Source organism: Pundamilia nyererei, unplaced genomic scaffold, assembly GCF_000239375.1.
Source record: "Pundamilia nyererei isolate P.nyererei 1_Seehausen unplaced genomic scaffold, PunNye1.0 scaffold00024, whole genome shotgun sequence".
Classification (NCBI taxonomy): domain Eukaryota; kingdom Metazoa; phylum Chordata; class Actinopteri; order Cichliformes; family Cichlidae; genus Pundamilia; species Pundamilia nyererei.
In genome coordinates, this window is record NW_005187425.1 from 3,136,226 (window position 1) to 3,152,838 (window position 16,613).

General features: G+C 42.6%; 1 protein-coding gene across 2 annotated transcripts in view; it reads right to left on the bottom strand.

Annotated features, from left to right (window-relative positions):
- Positions 1 to 16,613, bottom strand: part of dachc (dachshund c) — a 22,158-nt gene continuing 5,545 nt past the window's right edge. Inside the window, exons 2-11 of one of the 2 annotated variants that reach the window (XM_005727402.1) lie at positions 14,182 to 14,291; positions 11,081 to 11,191; positions 7,829 to 8,007; positions 7,037 to 7,157; positions 6,749 to 6,883; positions 3,472 to 3,668; positions 2,825 to 2,972; positions 1,936 to 2,064; positions 1,672 to 1,782; positions 1 to 555 (exon numbers count right to left, since the gene is read on the bottom strand). In XM_005727402.1, coding sequence (XP_005727459.1) covers positions 518 to 555; positions 1,672 to 1,782; positions 1,936 to 2,064; positions 2,825 to 2,972; positions 3,472 to 3,668; positions 6,749 to 6,883; positions 7,037 to 7,157; positions 7,829 to 8,007; positions 11,081 to 11,191; positions 14,182 to 14,291 — 1,279 coding nt within the window. In that variant the 3' untranslated portion in view covers positions 1 to 517. Of the gene's footprint in view, positions 556 to 1,671; positions 1,783 to 1,935; positions 2,065 to 2,824; positions 2,976 to 3,471; positions 3,669 to 6,748; positions 6,884 to 7,036; positions 7,158 to 7,828; positions 8,008 to 11,080; positions 11,192 to 14,181; positions 14,292 to 16,613 lie in introns of both variants that reach the window. The other variant, XM_005727401.1, reaches the window with a different exon arrangement.

Consider the following 16,613-nt stretch of genomic DNA (forward strand, 5'->3'; position numbering starts at 1 on the left):
TGTATTGTTTGTATTGTCAAACTGCACTACTGCATAACATACACAATACAAGTCATTTCCTGACTGTACAACATGCCATTATGAGTTTTTTTTTCTTCCTGATAGCGATAACAAAAATGATGACTATATATATGTACACAACTCTGTTACAAGTTATATCGATCACTTGTGTCGAGATAAACAGCACTGACAAAAAAAACAACTATGGTCATTTTCGTCTAGGATCTAAAAACCTTGATTGAAAGAAACACAGTCAAACACAACATCAGTACTTTTCCCACTAGAATTTGGTGATAAATGCAATAAATTAAACAAGAGAACAATGAGAAAGTTCAAATGTCACTCTTGAAAATGTAGGAAGGGGTCCTCTTGGGGATGTGGAGATGCCACTGCGCGACTGAGCATGCCTGTCGATTGTATTTCCCATGAATGAAGAATTTTCATTACTCTGTCCATCCATCCGTCCGTCCGTCCGTCCATCCATCCATCCATCCATCCATCCATCCATCCATCCTCTTCAGTACATCCCAGTGGTTTGCAGAAACACTCTCCCCTCTGAAACAATAAAAACGATAATGAATAAAATTTCAGCACAATAACATTTGTCAATTTCAGGGGAGACAAGCATTATTCTAACAGTAAAAGGCACGGTGCTGGATCCAATTCATTCACTAATTTCAATATCGAGAAGGTCCTATAGAGCCACAAGCAAAGATCATTAACAAAAGAACATTATTAAGGCTCAGTTGAAAGTGTTTTTCTGCCGCTGATCTCCATTTTTGGCGATAAAACTTCCTGGCACAAAGGAAGCACATCCTGCCCTGCTGTCTGACAGACAATTCCCCTTTAAATGATTTATTACTGGGTGTTAATTATGCAAATGATGTCCAAACAAACTCGTCATGAGGACAATTAAGACAGCCATTAATTAGTGGCCAGTTCTCTTCTTGCTTCACTGACATTCAATTAAAAATTGCTTTTGAACAAGCACGCTGTTTGGTATGGCGGTCTTGGCACAGCGCGGAGCAGAGGTGGGCTGAAACCATGCACTCTTTTGATGAGGCCGAGTTAGAGATCATGGCCATTTCTTTTTCTGTCTGTTTAAGATGTTACATGTGGGATTTTCTCATTAATCTATCCCTATGAAGACAATAAAGGTGGCAAAATAAATATATTAAATGCCTGTCTCCATTAAACCGGCAACCTCAGAAAACTGTCTCATGCTTCATTTCATTTTGTTCAATTTCTCAGGAGTGGTCTCCCTGTGAAATCTTTGAAAACTCTTCCAGTAGACCGGTCAGTTAAGCATCAAAAGCAGTGAGTAGGTGAAATAAAGAAATCTCCTTCCCCAGCTTGGTCGATAGCTGCTAAATAAATTCCTGCCACTACGTATATGTATTTTTTGGGAACATTACGTCAGTTTTTAGCCATTAATATTAAATCAATTAGTCCCCACTTGTTTAAAGTTTAAAGTTTAGTGCGTTTCTACCAAAAGAGACTGTTTGCATTTCCTGTATTAATCACATTTAAGTTGTCTTTTGGTGGCAGAACATTACAGCAGTGACAGCTTTTGTGCAGCATTTTTACCACAATTTTTTTTAATCACAATGTGACGCCTGTTTTCACCTCTACATACTGAGAAAGCTGCCTTCGTTATCTGGACACTTGTACCTTGTACTGTTGCCTTAGTGTCCACCCTGCTGTCATCGTGGTTGTTCCCATCCGAGTCCTGGGTCACAGGCTCTGTGTGGGGAGGGGCTGCTGATGATTGATGGCCTGTAGCTTGGCCATTAATTAATAAAGACACTTAATTAGAGGCTAATGAACAGTCAAGGCTACACCGTAGTGAAGGCTTGGGCAATATTAGATATGAAAAGAAGAATTACGAAGGATTTAGTCACTTAAATAAATTCTGAGTCAAAACCGTTTCTGTACCTGTGTGTGTGTTGGCAGTGTGCAGGAGACTGTGCTCTGCCTGATCACGGAGTTTCACCTCCTCCTCCAGGGCCTCCTGTAGTCTCCTTTTACTCCTCTTTTCCTTCTTCAGGCGCTTCTGGATAAGAACTTAAAAAAAGGAGAGGAAGAAAGGAACAAGCAGACGGCCAAGAGTGTGAAAGGATGTCAGAAAAGTTCAAACTTTGCAATCAAAATATTTAGGTGCTTTTTTTTAATGCTTGACTTGCATGCAGTGTTGGATGCTTTCTGACCTTGGTGGATATTTGCAACAAAAGCTCTGATGACACTTTGACCTTAGTAAGTGAGGTCAACATGCTATTAAAGTATAGCAAACTCTGCATTTGCTCAAAAACCCCTGCAACAGGTAAGCAACATCACGCGGCTGTTTTAGTTTTTGTGTTTTGTGGTCATTTTCCACCACAAGTTGCATGCTTCCCCACCTGGTGTGTCCTCATCAACCAAACTGTCCTTGATTGGAATTTTGTCTGACCGTGCCGTATACGACAGCTTTTGTAAACTTGCCAAACTTGATTTAGTTTGTAGCAGACTGCCAACTTTAGTCTAATTCACCTCTGCAGATGCCTTGAGGGGTAATATACAGTAGGTGTCCTCACTTCCTTATCTGATTTTCCCAATAATGGACGTCCTGTCAGCTTTACAAGTGGATTAGACCACTCTTGTTTAGCTGCACGGCCGATTTTGTCAGTGTTTCGACAGCAAAATCCACACCGTGCCAGAGTTAATAAATTCACGAGGGCCAAATGTAACACTCCAATCAACACTTGCCAACTAGAATAATTTCCAGAGACAAAATCTCGAGTTAGCACTGACATTTGTTTCTAACTCATCTGTATGTGGAGCAGCCTACCTCTGTTTTTCTGTTCCATGCTAAGCTGTCTCTCCAAGGTCTCTCTGAGCTCCCGCTCTCGGACCAGCTCCATCTTCAACTCTGTCCTCTCCAGCTGGTCCTGCTTCTCCTGCGCCCTGGCATTCTCTATGGCAACTCTCAGTAGACCCTGCTTGGAGACACACAGACACACAGCAACAGGTTACACCAACATTAAAAAAGTAAACCCTTTACCAGCTGAACCTTACTAATACAAATTGAAAAAGACGGTGTTTCTGAACATTTCATGTTAACATAAAAAGTCTCCTAATTGTAAAAGTATAACAATCACAATTAATCTTTTTTAGGGGCAAATCTTTGTCTGTCATCACATTCGGTTAGGATTACCGAGTGGGAAAAAATGCTGGTCTTTTAACTGCCATCACTTCAGGGTCAGATGGGTTATTTATTTTCTCCCTGTGAAAACCCAACCAGAGAGGGCTTTCATTGTGACTATACTATAACAAAGATGTATAATCTGAGAAGCAGGTCAGCACACGCCCATCTGAATTACGGCATATCCTAAATGTCTACTATTTACCATTTCAGGAAATCCCAAAGAGTGGCTCATCTCTCTTCCTATTCATCTTGGGGTATAATAATAACAATAAAGCCCGGCAGAGCCTCACCTGGATGTTCGTGAGCAGGGTCTCTATGGAGGACAAGCCTTCCGGGAAGATGAAGGGAGTGTGGTGAAGACCTGCTGGGAGCTTCTGTCCTGCCGGGTAAGAAACCCTCTCACAGCCCTCCCTGCTTGATGGGGGTTTCTGGTAGACTTGTCTATCACAGCTCTCCCTGGTCGTCTGAGCGGCCAAGGAGGTGTTATCTGGAGGCAAGAGAGACAGTTTGATGTCTAGTCTGTAAGGCTGATGCACATCTGACTGAATCAGTTTACCACAGTGAGCCCATGGCTTTCACCTTCACACAGACTCTTAAGGAATCACACACAGGGGTGCCATCACTTCATTATGTGAAGTAAGGATCAATAACAAAATTATTAGAGCAAGAAAAGTAAATTACTGACCGTGGTAAATACCACTTTGAGAAAACAAAGATAAGGCTATAAGTGTATGAGACTTTCAATTTACACATTTATATTTATCATGATAACTGGTACGTCATTTACTCTAATATATTCTTCATCCACTAAGAGACAATAGAGAGCTCTGGAAAAAGCTAGAAAGTGGATCTTGATAGTTGATAATTTTAAATACAAGTTGACAAAGCGTATTTCATATAGATTATAAAAGCAAAACACTTCAGCTGAAAGCCTCCTGCAAAGAAGGAGTGATTTAAATAATGTACACGTATAAAAATCGATTCGATTTTCTTGAGCTTCCAAATGTATTTTGTGGTCTAGGCACTGTTTGTTTTTTTAACATCTATTCTCCTTCCAAAAGAGCAAACCTTTGAAAAGTGGTATGCATATTTGACAATACTTACTGTGTTAGTAATTTGTCTGACAACTGTCTCTTTTATCAAGTGTGTGCTTCAATCCTATTAGTATAGTATATCTTGGTTAATGTTTGTTTAAAATCAGCAAAAAAGATCTTCATTCTTGCGACAATATGTAATCAAAGCACAGAAATTTCTAGCTTACTAATATAATTTACTTAATTTCTTGTAAACACATCAAGCCCAACAGCAAATAGGTGTTTACACTAATTACTGCGTGCAAGTTCGTGCACACATGCACAAACGTCCTGGTTTGGGGTTTTAAAAATGTGGTTACCCTTTATTAGATGGCAGTCTGCCTATTGATAATGCACCACAGCTTGACATCTCCCATAAAACCAGCTAAGAACCTGCATTATGGATGACCATCTGTTTGTAAACCTGAGAACTGCGTGTACCCTATTCGTGACAGAGAGGGAGATGAAGATTAGCCATTTCCTGCATGTTTTTTTTCCCCCTTGCATCAGGCAGTTGCTCAGTTTATGCGTCTACTGTCTTCAGAGCCGCCGAGGACGAAGACGTCCTGGGAGTTCGGCAGTTATTGGAGCAGAGACGAGTGTGAACGTGCGATGTGATATCTGGCAGTTTTCTCTGTCTGTGACAAATGACAGTGTTTTCTCCACTTAGCTGACCACAGCATCTTCTGCTCCAAATCCACCCACCTTCCCCACACTGCCTCGGCCTCACGTCTTGGCAACTGTCACATTCAAGGTGTTTCACAGATGAGAAGCAATACCCCCCCCCCCCCCCTTTCTCCCTCTTTCTTGCTAAAAGCATTGCTCTGTAGAGAAAGGTAATTAGCAGGTGCTGGCGAGCTCAGCGGAGGGCATCCAACTACACTCCTGTGGCTCTCATACAGACGCACACACACACATATTCGAAGCTGCTGAAGTGCGCAGTCAGCAGCGTGGGCTCCCCAGGCTCCTTGGATGTGACTGATCCTTTATTGAGTTACAGTTTTACGCCTACTTTACCTCACACTCGCACACAGGTCTGGCATACACATACACACACAGACACAGCTGCCAGCTTGTTTGATCATTTACCCATCTCTCTAACCAAGGTCACTGTCTGTTTTTCTCTTTCCCCCCCCCGTCTCTCTTACTCTTCTCCCACCCGTCCCCAGGGCTAATGAACTTCACCACGTGAAGACTGCCAGTCAGCGGAAGAGGGAAAAAAGGGGGAGTGGGGGGAGCGAAAGAGAGAGACAGTGAGAGAATAAAATTTTGCTGATGTTTGGTTAATGGGAGTGAGGTGTCAGGGATGGCCTCTGATCTTTGCTGCATGGATACGTTGTTCAAAGACCAGTAAAACAGCACACACAGCCAAAAACGGACTCGCATACACACACTCGCAGATTATCATACAATGGATTGACAGAATGACAGCGCTGAAGTGCTCTTTGAAACTCTGCTCAATCCACGATAAAGCCTATCCTGTGATGTTCTAGGTCAAGCACAAAAGTTTGCAATCCAGTAAATGCACATGCGTTTCATTTGCATGCAGGAAAATCAATTGAAAATCAATCACATAAATGCAACGTGTGATGCATGGCGTTCACGTTGTTGGTGCCCTCGCTGCTTTGTCAATACTGTCAGACACCTGACAGCATCAGAAACCGTACCTGGGAGGCCTTTGTGATTTTTAGATTCAATTACTGAATAATGCGATTCCGTATTAGAATACATTTACATGCACGCACACACGTACAAACTCGCATACAAACAGTCTCTCTCTCTTTTTCTCTCGCAGTAGATTTCTGCTGACTGTTTGTCCTTGAGCAGTCCTCATTAAGCTAATGCAAACCTCCCTGACAGAGAGAACCAAACAACTGACGTTGCAGCGCCGTGGCAACGCAGGCCCTAACGACAGGGAGGCAGTCGTTATGCAGATGAGGTCCAGCTGAGAGCGCGGGAGGCCGCCTGGCTCGTTAGACCGCGGCCTAGCAAATGGCTTGCTAATGTAACACCGCTTCCTGGTCTAATGGAGTCCTGTTTTGCAGAATTATTTGTCTTTGCTCCCCGCAGGGAGCCTGGGGGCCACTGACAGCAAGAAGGAGAGAAAGTAGAGAGAAAGGGTAAGACGGTGAATGCTCATTGACCTGTTACTGATATACTGATTTCTTTCTTGTTGAACCCTCTTTCTTTAAAAATAAATAATTAATGAGAAACTCTCAGATAGGTGACGGAGGTGTTTAAATCGCCTTTAAATAACAATGTGCTGTGGATGAAGGTGAACTGCAAGGAAACTGAATGCTTGCTGTTCTGCATTGACAGACCTGTTTCAAAGGCAATTCATCTGTCTGAGAAATAATCAGTAAGCATTATTAAATGACTAATGACTAACTATACAATATATTCTCAGAAAGCAGTTATAAATTGACCTTTGCAGTGAGGTCAACACACACACACCTCTTTAAGATTTTGGAACTTCAAGCGCTGACTGTCTTACCTCTGTCAGAGTGGCTCCTCTTGTTCTCCTTGTTGTATTCCACTGAAGTCCCATCTGTATCTCTGCCCCCCTGCACCAAACCAGGAGAATGACCCAACACACTGTGACTTGACGACAGGCCGTCATGGAGCGGATCTGGGGAGAAAACATACAACGCAAAAAGGTTATTAACGGACTTATAGCTCCTGTTATAGCTAAGAAAATAAAATATAAATAATATATGTATGTATGTATTTTTGATCAGATTGAACCTGCCACAATACTGTGCGTACACAAGTGAGTACATACGTGTAGTTTCTGCAGTGCGTTCTGTGTGAGATGGTGAACTTGACACACTGCTGCTGTGATTGGACGACAGCTGAGCTTCCTCCAGTGAGGGAGATGGGGAGGGGCTGTCACGCATTCGCTCCTAAGAAGCACCAAAGTGGCACACGGTCACAACTCAATTCAACTGAAATTATGGATAATAAAAAGACACACAAAGCTCACAAAAATCAAACTTTACAAAAACGAGAATCCAGAAATCTACTTTCAGGTCTTTTAAGCCATCCTAACCAATCATCAAAACCATACTTAATAACATTATGAGATGAGACACTGGGAAAACTGAGTGATTTGTTAATTTGATGTGTTTTATGTGTCTCTTCAAACTCTAATTTATTTTAACAGGTTCAATTTCTTTAATTATACATAGCGGTTTATTTTTAAGCAAAGTCATCAACTTGGCGAAGAGGATTGCATTTTCTGTTGGTATGCAGCACATCTGAAAAATGCATAAATAGATATTGGATTGACCTGAAGCCAAGAAACGACTAATTATATTCTGGTAGCGATCCATAACTTGATTCCTAATTTTGCACGTAAAGGATAGAGAGATTGAATCATTTAGAAGATGTAGAGATAAGAACTATTTCTTTGGATGTTAAACGTTGGGAGAAATTTGTTTTAGCAAATGTTTTGTTTTGAAACAACATTTCGATGTAAATCTTAAACTCTGATTTCTTCCCTGAGCATCACGCGGACTCAGGCGATTACTGGCTCGTGGTCAGATCCACCGGGCTGATGGGCCTCTGAGTTCACCTTAATGACGGAGGTGGGAGCCCTGGCAGGGGGGTTGGCGTGGAGATGCGCCACGTTGGCCATGCTGGCCAGCATGCTCTGTCGGTTCATCTGGCCCATCGCCATGGAAACGGAGGCTGGCGCCAGGCTGGCAGGGATCAGAGGATGTGACATCATCATGAAGGGCAACTGCTCAAGAACTGGAGTAGAAAAGAATAAAAAAAAGAAGGAGAACAAGATGGAGTAAGACAGTCAGTTGGTTTTCATAAGTCAGACCAGGCTGGCTCGTCATAAATGTGGGGCTTCTTTCGTTTTACCTTCAGCTGTGTTTGTTTTATTTTTTTTACCCATCACATCTTAAAAGGCTTTCCTCTGTTCGGCCCAATGTCGTTTACTGAACTGAAAATGCACAGCATCTCTCATGACAAGAAATAAATCTGAAAACCAGCGTCATTCCTCTTTGTTGTATTACCTGGATGACTGCTCTGCTTCTAAATCACAACTTGAAAATGTGTGTGAAAAAAATGTCGAAAGGAAGAAAAGGCAACAGAGTAGAGGAAGACACGGCTGTTTCTCAAAGGCTTTGATGGCCTCAAGATTTTTTCTGAGCGCTAAGAAACCTACAAATTCAGCCCTGCTGGAGTCAAGGGAAAAACACATAACTTTTCTGTTAGCACCCCGGTGTTCTTTACCATAAATTAACACGTTTTCAGCAGTTGAAACTAAACTCCTATTATCTCGGCCAATCTGTCGTTCGCGCTCTTCTCTTTAAGACAAGCATCCACTATCTTTAAAGAAAATCCTTCCTCTCCACAGCACCCTAGTGGGTTGTTGCAGTCCTTCTATTCATGAAGCAAACAATCCTGTTGGGGGGGAGGGGTAGAAAATGACATAAATATTTATCATTTAATAAAAGGAAAAACAAAAACAAAAGAAACACAGGGAGGAAGTGGAACAAAAGAAGCTGATGGCAGTCCTGGTGCTGGGCCAGCAATGCACGCTGGGTAATTATAAACACAAAGGAAAAAATCTTGGACTCTATTCCGCACAATTGTCACAAATAATAGAACGAGTGCATGGAAACAAAAAAAGGCTATCCAAAGAAGAGAGATGAAATAGAACAAATAAAGAGAGAAAAGGGAAGAAAGAAAAAGGGAGAGAATGAAAGAAGGGGAAAAGGCAAACTAAGAAATAAAGGGCGAGGCGTTGACTTTATGAGTTGGGCTCGCTGGACATATGTGCAGTGCTTTGTGCATTTGGCAGATTAGTCTCTCACTTGCCCAAAGCAGAAACCAATCCAAACAAAAGATCTGTCTGAATGGAGCTGAATAACCAGATGCTCCAACAATCAACTATGAGCCAACTCTAAATATTAAGCCTTGGTTTGAAACCAGCGCTCCACTTTTGTCACCCCCCTCAACCTCAACTCCAATTCCACCTGCCTCCATAAATTTCATTTTTCTATCCCTCATCCTAACTCTGTTTTATCCCCCCCTCTCCACTCTCTCTGCCCTCCCATCACTTTCTCTTATGTTTCATTAAAAACATCAAAAGTCAAAGTGCCTCTCTTATGTTTATCCAAACAAACCATTACTGTAAACACACAGTTACTGTAAATTTCCCAGAAGATCTTGTTAAATGCAGAAATGGCTGCTCCCTGCTCTTCCCCAGCCCATAAGGTGTCACACTCAGCATTTGTGAGTGTGTGCGTGTGTGTAATCTGAGATTGCCTTTGTAGTGGTTAAAGCTCTGGTAGGGGCCTATCCTTCCCATAAGGCAGTGGGTGGCGGTATGGAAAAAACACATTGTGCTTATGTGTGTATGTATGCCTGTGCTGTTTGTGTGTGTGTGTGTGAGAGAGTGTGTGTGTTTCCACTTGACTCTATCATTAACAGTGATTAAGCTTTACAGGTTTATAATGGCTGGTGGTAACCATGCCATCTAACTGTGCACAGATGCAGGCAGTTGTAAGTGAGTGTATACAATGGTAAACAATGCTTAATGTTGGGATTGTTTACAGACACAAGCACCGTACACACAAAGCAAAAAAAGAAAGAAAAAGGTAATAATGGGTTTAAACATACAGTGATTTAACTGTAAGGACATTTTTTAGGACATTTCTGTCCTAAAGCCTTGTGCTGTGCTCCACATGTTAAGTGTGTGTGTGTTTGTGTGTCTGGCTGATAGCATATTCCACACAGACCTCCATAAGCCCAGTCATCTGTCTAAACACACTGATGTCGCTTTAACCTGTCGATAACAGTGTGTGAGTGTGTGTGTGTGTGTGTGGTGGTGGGGGGGTTTGTGTGTGTGCGCACACGCGCGTGCTAGTGCCCGTCCCGCCATCGATTGTCCAGCGTTTGTCGTTTGCATTCAGGATAGTGAATTAGAGAGAAGACTATTGATTTGGCTTCAGCCTCTCATCTTATTCATCTCTCTATCATCCCCGTGTGCTTACTACCGTGCACCGATGCTCCAGATCTGCTGGCTGCTCTCCCTCGCTGCAAAGCCAGGGATGGGCACTGTGAAGGGAACGGGCTTTTCTAACATATGACTAAAATAGGAGAATATCTGAACATGTAATGAGCAGCCAACAGGGATTCGATTAAAAAAAAAAGAGAAGGTGATTCTTTGCTTTCCAGGGGCAAACTGTAAATGAGAGCACACTCCTTTGTCAGCTCTGAAAGGCAAGACTTTTTCCAGAAAAATCCTGATTTAATTTCTCTCCTTATGGCAAACAAGTGTGACTAACAAAGCTGGTCTGAGTCGACACTCTCTCGTTGGGATGACTAATAAGTACTAATGACTTGCCGGCAATGTTTTGAGGCCACAGAGCAGATGACCAACTGCGTTTTTCAGGAAATGATTCCTGAATCTTATTGAGTACCACAAATATGCAAACTAATCCAAGCTGGAGAAAATATTCAGCCTTATAGTCAATTATTACAAGCTGGGAAAAAACACCACAGAAGCAGTAATTTATATAGATGTGTTTATATATTTGTTTGGATTACCTCACCCAGATATCCTTTTTTGAATTTCATCTCAAGATCTTGCTGCTGTTGTTTGTTTTTCTGTCTCTCAAAGGAAACATACAGGCTGCAGAGGTGATGTCACATCCTGGTTTTAATCAGCCTGGTTCATAAACACAGCTGCTCAAGTTGTATTGACTTGGCATCACAGATGTGTTCAACAGTGTTATGCGGGTCATGATTAACATAACACTCACACACTCACATATGCACGTACCAAAAAAAAAAGGATGAGACTCACCCAGTCCGGGGTTGTGGTCGCCGTTTTCTCCGTTTCGCCCGCCATGTTGTTGGTTGCTGTGGTAACCGGCCATCGCCTCCAGTTTGATCTTTTTGGCCAGGGCAGAGAGATCTAAGAGAGAGAGACAGAGACAGATACAGAGATGAAGAAAAAGAGGGAAAGAAAGAAAGAAAAAGAATCAATAAGAGCCAGATCAATGGCCCCCGGTGGAGGATTAGAGCAGTAGGTAGGCAGGAGGTTGTCATAGGAGGACAGGGGCCAGCCATTCATTCTGACTGCACCGCTGCACTGGCCATTTAGTCTGCCAGGGAATCAGCAGTGATAGGAACAAGCCAAGACATTCATCTCTCCCACACAGGGATATCACATCCCACAGCACAGAGCACAGGATAACACTCAGCAGCGGCAGCAGCAGCTCCACCTTTCATCCAGAGAGAACTTCGTTATCGGTACGAATTAGACGCACAAGGCAAAAAGTGAAGATACTTTCTAATGGGGGTTGTGCACTTTTGGATAATGTGTAATAGAGAGTGAAAAAATGCGAGCCATGTTTTAATTTGTGCGTTGAACCCCAGAAGGTAGTTTGACCCTCAGATCACCCTGTAAAATAGAAAATTAAATATGTCTTGTGCTAACACAGTCAAACACGTTGAATTATTAAAGTTCAGACAAACCACACAACTGTGCAAACACAGCAGAGGAAACACAAACAGACCGTAAGTCTTAATTTCCTGGTCTTCAATACGTCTAAACATTTGCAACAAACTGAACTGCTGAGTGGTTTTCTACGCTCCCATCAGACGGCGGGTGTCTGAGGTGAACAGCTGAAGACGTCGACAGCCACAACAAAATCGTTCCTTTTTCTTCTCGTCTCCTCTTCTTCTCTCTCCTGCCCTCTCCCCTTCTCTCCTCCCATCCCCTCTCCTTACGTTACCTTTTCAAATGTCAGCATCACAGCGGGACATAAGCCACTGTGCTGCATGTGTGTGTGCGCGAGTACACGAGGGCGAGAAAAAGAGACTAAGGAGGATCACATCAAAGATTTTCCCCTGCCTTTTACGCTCAAATGTCCTCCCTCTCTCTGTCTCCTTCTCCCCTCTCATGTGGCCAGTTCTAATCAGTAGCACTGACATTGCCGCCGTGCCCTCTCCTTTGGTGGAAAAAGACTCTTTTTTTCCCACTGAGAAAGATGCTCTTGAACGCTCGCGCAGACACAACGCACACACACACGCGCGCAAATACACATACACACTCAAGCACCTTTGAACAGTGAGAGGAAGCGGAGGCTAATAGAAAATGGCTTCTTTTGAGGCGGGGAATGAAAAGATCAGGTTGCAGTGAAGAGCACAAAGCCAAGGGCAACTTTGAGAGCGGTGAGGTGCCAACAATTACTTTTCTCCCTTTCTCTTTGCAACACACACACACACACAAACACACACAGACTACAAAAGGGACTCAAACACAAAACCGTGACTAAAACAAGCAGCGCCATGGCCTTTAGCAGACTGCTCATAGAAAGTCAGAATATAAATGTAACATGCAGCTTCAGATTGTAAAAGTTTAAGTGCCAGATGTGCAAACACTTCAAATTGATCATAAATTCTAACTCATACTGAAAAGCACAAATAACGATTTAAAGTCTCCTTTACACAATAAGAACTTAAAGGTTTACAGTACCAAGCTAAACACATCCTCACTTCAATTATAAAATGAATTTCAAAGAGGTTTCAGAGCTTTTAGAGATTATGATTCTAACCCAGTTCAACAGAGGGCTTAACAGGGAACGCTGTACTTATAATTCAAGAAAAAAAGACCAAGCTTACAAGTTATGAGTTGTTTCTCATATGTCAGCAGTGCGTATGCTAATTTTATTAATCAACACAGCGGTCACCTCCCCGAACCCCACCTCCGCATACTATTGATGAGGGGTAAAATGTGCCATCACGGGGGTCTGCTTGGAAAAGCGGTGAAACCCGCCCCATTCTGCATAAGCAACCTGTTCTTTTTTTTTTTTTTTTAAACTGATGGGGTAACTCAGCTGGCTGCCAGATCACTGCTTTCACTCTGAAAGCTGAAGCAAGAACAGTTTTTGAACTTTGCTAACCGCTACTCTTGTCTGAAGCAACAACGTGTCACTAGGAGGGATTTGTCTGGTGAACCCTGACATCAGAAAAAATTGTGTAAAGGGGTGATTACACAGGCTTTCTCCTTTACTTCTCGAATATGGAATACAATCACAGATGTTTCCATTATTAAACTTTAATATTAGTTTTGTTTACTTAAATGTTAATGTCTTTATAAGTAACAGCTATACTAAAGTAATTTTCTCACCATATTAAATAGTCAATCTTGAAATACATGAAACTATGTGAACAAACCTTAAAAAAGCTGATTATAGATATTATTTGCATTAAAATCAAATTAATATATATACATTAAATAAAATATTATTTTGATAAGTGCATTTTCATTTATTCAAAATGTTTCCCCACATTTAAACATTGCACTGCAACTTCATACGTGTCAGTAATTACATTTTTTTCACTTTTTTAAATTAATAAATGTGCCTTCCTTTCTATTTCTGTTCCATTTCTGTTCCTGAAAGACCAGGTGGTTGGACCAACTGTTCATTCGTCTTTATTGACGATTATTTAACTGCACTACATATGTACTCCTCCTCTGATTGTCCTGCTTAAACAAATCATCTTTTTTCTACGTGCAGCAGCTTTTTTACATCAATATGCCGACTAAGGGCACACATCGGGATCGTTTGTGAGTCGCTTACTGTAGACAAAAAATTATTGAGAAAACACAAAATACCAGAACCTGAAAATATTGATTATTAAACTATCACAGCCAGTTAAACAAGGTGAAAGTCAAAATTTAATAAGAAATTTATTGTGATATGTGTAAAACAAAACTTGCTTCTTTCCTATACTCTTTTAAGAACATGCCCTGCACTACACATGATGCCATACTGGTAATTTAAGACACACACTGTCATAATAGTTTACTGTGCTCATGTACTGTTGTGATATTGTTTCTTCAGAAAATATGCTCGATTTATGTGTTTGTGTGTGTGTGTAGGTCTGGGTGGTCACCTGCAGGAGGTATAATCCCAGCATGCATCAGACCACTGTGAGACAGCATGTGGTGAGTCCCGCCCTCTGTCGCACTCTGCAGCCTCTTGGGCGGTCGTCCAGGCCTTGAACTGCAGGCGGAAAACACAAGCATGCATTAATAATTAGGCAGTTTAATACTTTACCCACTTAGTCACTTTTTCATGCCGAGACTGAGATGGGTGGCCCGGTTAAAGAAAGTGTCCTTCAGCCTGTAAACCTCTGATCCTGCTGAAGTGTCAACAAGCAAAACACTGAAACCCGACCGGTTCCAGGAAGGCTGCTGTACAGCAAATCTGACCTCCCTGTGGATACGAGCAAGCAAAAAACGAGTTTCCCTATGGCATCAATAAAGCACCTCATTACTGTTCAGCTTACTCATTCATTTGTTTGCTTATTAAATGTGTTTGCTCGCCTCCTCTTTCCTTCAATCCTTCCTTCATTCAGTCCTCTTTCCCCGCCGTGCCACAATTTTTCCTCAATAAACACTGACTACAAGCAGATTCACATGGATTCTTGTCTTGTGTGCGCGGGTGTGCGGTTTGATTGAGCCGGGCATGCTCAATCAATCTTAGAGGAAGTATGTGAAAAGCTGTCAGGCATCACTTTGGCTCTGACTAAACGGTGTGAATGTCCTGACAGGGGAAATGACACGGGCCACATCAGGCTTAATGACAACCAGCGTACCTCATCTCCTTTCATAGCAACCTGACATAACATGAGTCTGTGGGCAAGTGCGAGACAGAGCGAGGGGAACAAGAGGAGATGAAGACGGAGTGACCGAGCGCTGAAGAAACAGAGAGAACAGTTGAAAAGTTGATGCAAGACAAGGAGTGTAAAGCGAGAGGAAAAGGTGAATAAAAGGGAGAGTTTGAAATTGTAAGAAAAGGTGGGAAAGAGTAAAAAAAAAAAGGGGGGGGGGGGGGAGAGATAGACTAGCAGCAGCAGCTTCCTAGCGTGGGGTGTCTTTGAGCAGATTTTAATTAGAATCTAATCCAGCCGTCATTAAGGCCCCATAAACGAAGCTGTCAGTCAGGAGATTAATGGCGCCTCATTTGCATATTGCATATAATTCATCAATTACACAGCAGAAAGGACCAATCCCCTGTTGACACACCCACTGGCTGAGAAGGGGGGAGACGGAGAGAGACAAAAAGACAGAGAGAAAGATTGTGTAGTCACTAACTGTGGGAGAAAAACAGGTAGATTGTGAGTGTGTGTGTGGGCGTGCGTGTGCGTGCACATCGGAATGTGAGTGTGTGCATGTGCGGGGTCGTGTATGGGTTTGTGTGAGTGCGCGCGCGTGTGTATGAAGTGTTCAAAGGTTAATTTGATGAGCCGATGAGCTCCACAGTTCCTGCCCTCGGTTTTAATGAGTTGTTATTATTGTCTCTTATTATGGGCCCAGACCGACTGGGATGTGACAGCTGACATCAGATATCTCACACTATCACACACACACACACACACACACACACGGGGGACACAGACAGTGAGAGACGCACACAAGCATGCAGACACACTCAGGTAGATTCGCATACCCACGCACACGACATGAAAGACATACAGCAGGGATGTGTGAGTGGGATAAAGTTGTAAGTATGTGTTTTGTGTGCGCGTGTGCGCATGCACGTGTGTTTGTGTGGGAGTATGTGCAGTTTTTGTGGAGGTGGGGGGCGCATTCAAATTACAAACAATATTCTTTTGCAGTCCTTATAGAGCAGCATACTGGGCTTAACAAAAGCAGGAAATGTATTTTTAGGTCTCAGGTTTGAAGGTAAAGTAACAGTTCCACCGCAACTGATGTTGAAACACCTTAAATGAATACACACACACAGACACACATGCACACACACACACACACACACAAACAGATGCGCGCAAACACACACAAACGCAGTAGTGAACATCAGTGGGGGGAAATAAAATACACAGAGACCAAAAGACCGTGGTTGGTTTTTACTGCAGCCGCTTCCCTTTCCCTTACTACTGTTTATTTGCACACACTAATTAATGGCCTCTGCGTGTCTGCGTTGATGGGTGGGTGTGTTTTGTATGTGTCTACGTCTGTGTGTGTGTGTGCGCCTTTGTATATGTTGCATTTTAGGGGGCATAAAGAACTCAAACCTAATTTTGTGTTTAGTCTGCAAGTGCGTTGATACATCAAAGTGACCCATGGAGGGAGGTCTATGTGTATGTTGTGCATGCAAGAGTGTTTGTGTGTGTGTACATGGTGTGTGTGTTTGTGTGTGTGGTTGGAGAGCACCGGTTCCCTGAGGTAGGATTAATGAAAAAGCCTTTCATGGAAAAGTCATCAAGCTGAGGGGATGGAATGAGAGAGAGGAGGGGGGAGAGAGAAAACAGTTCATTGTGTGTGTGTGTGTGTGTGTGTGTGTGTGTGTGTGTGTGTGTGT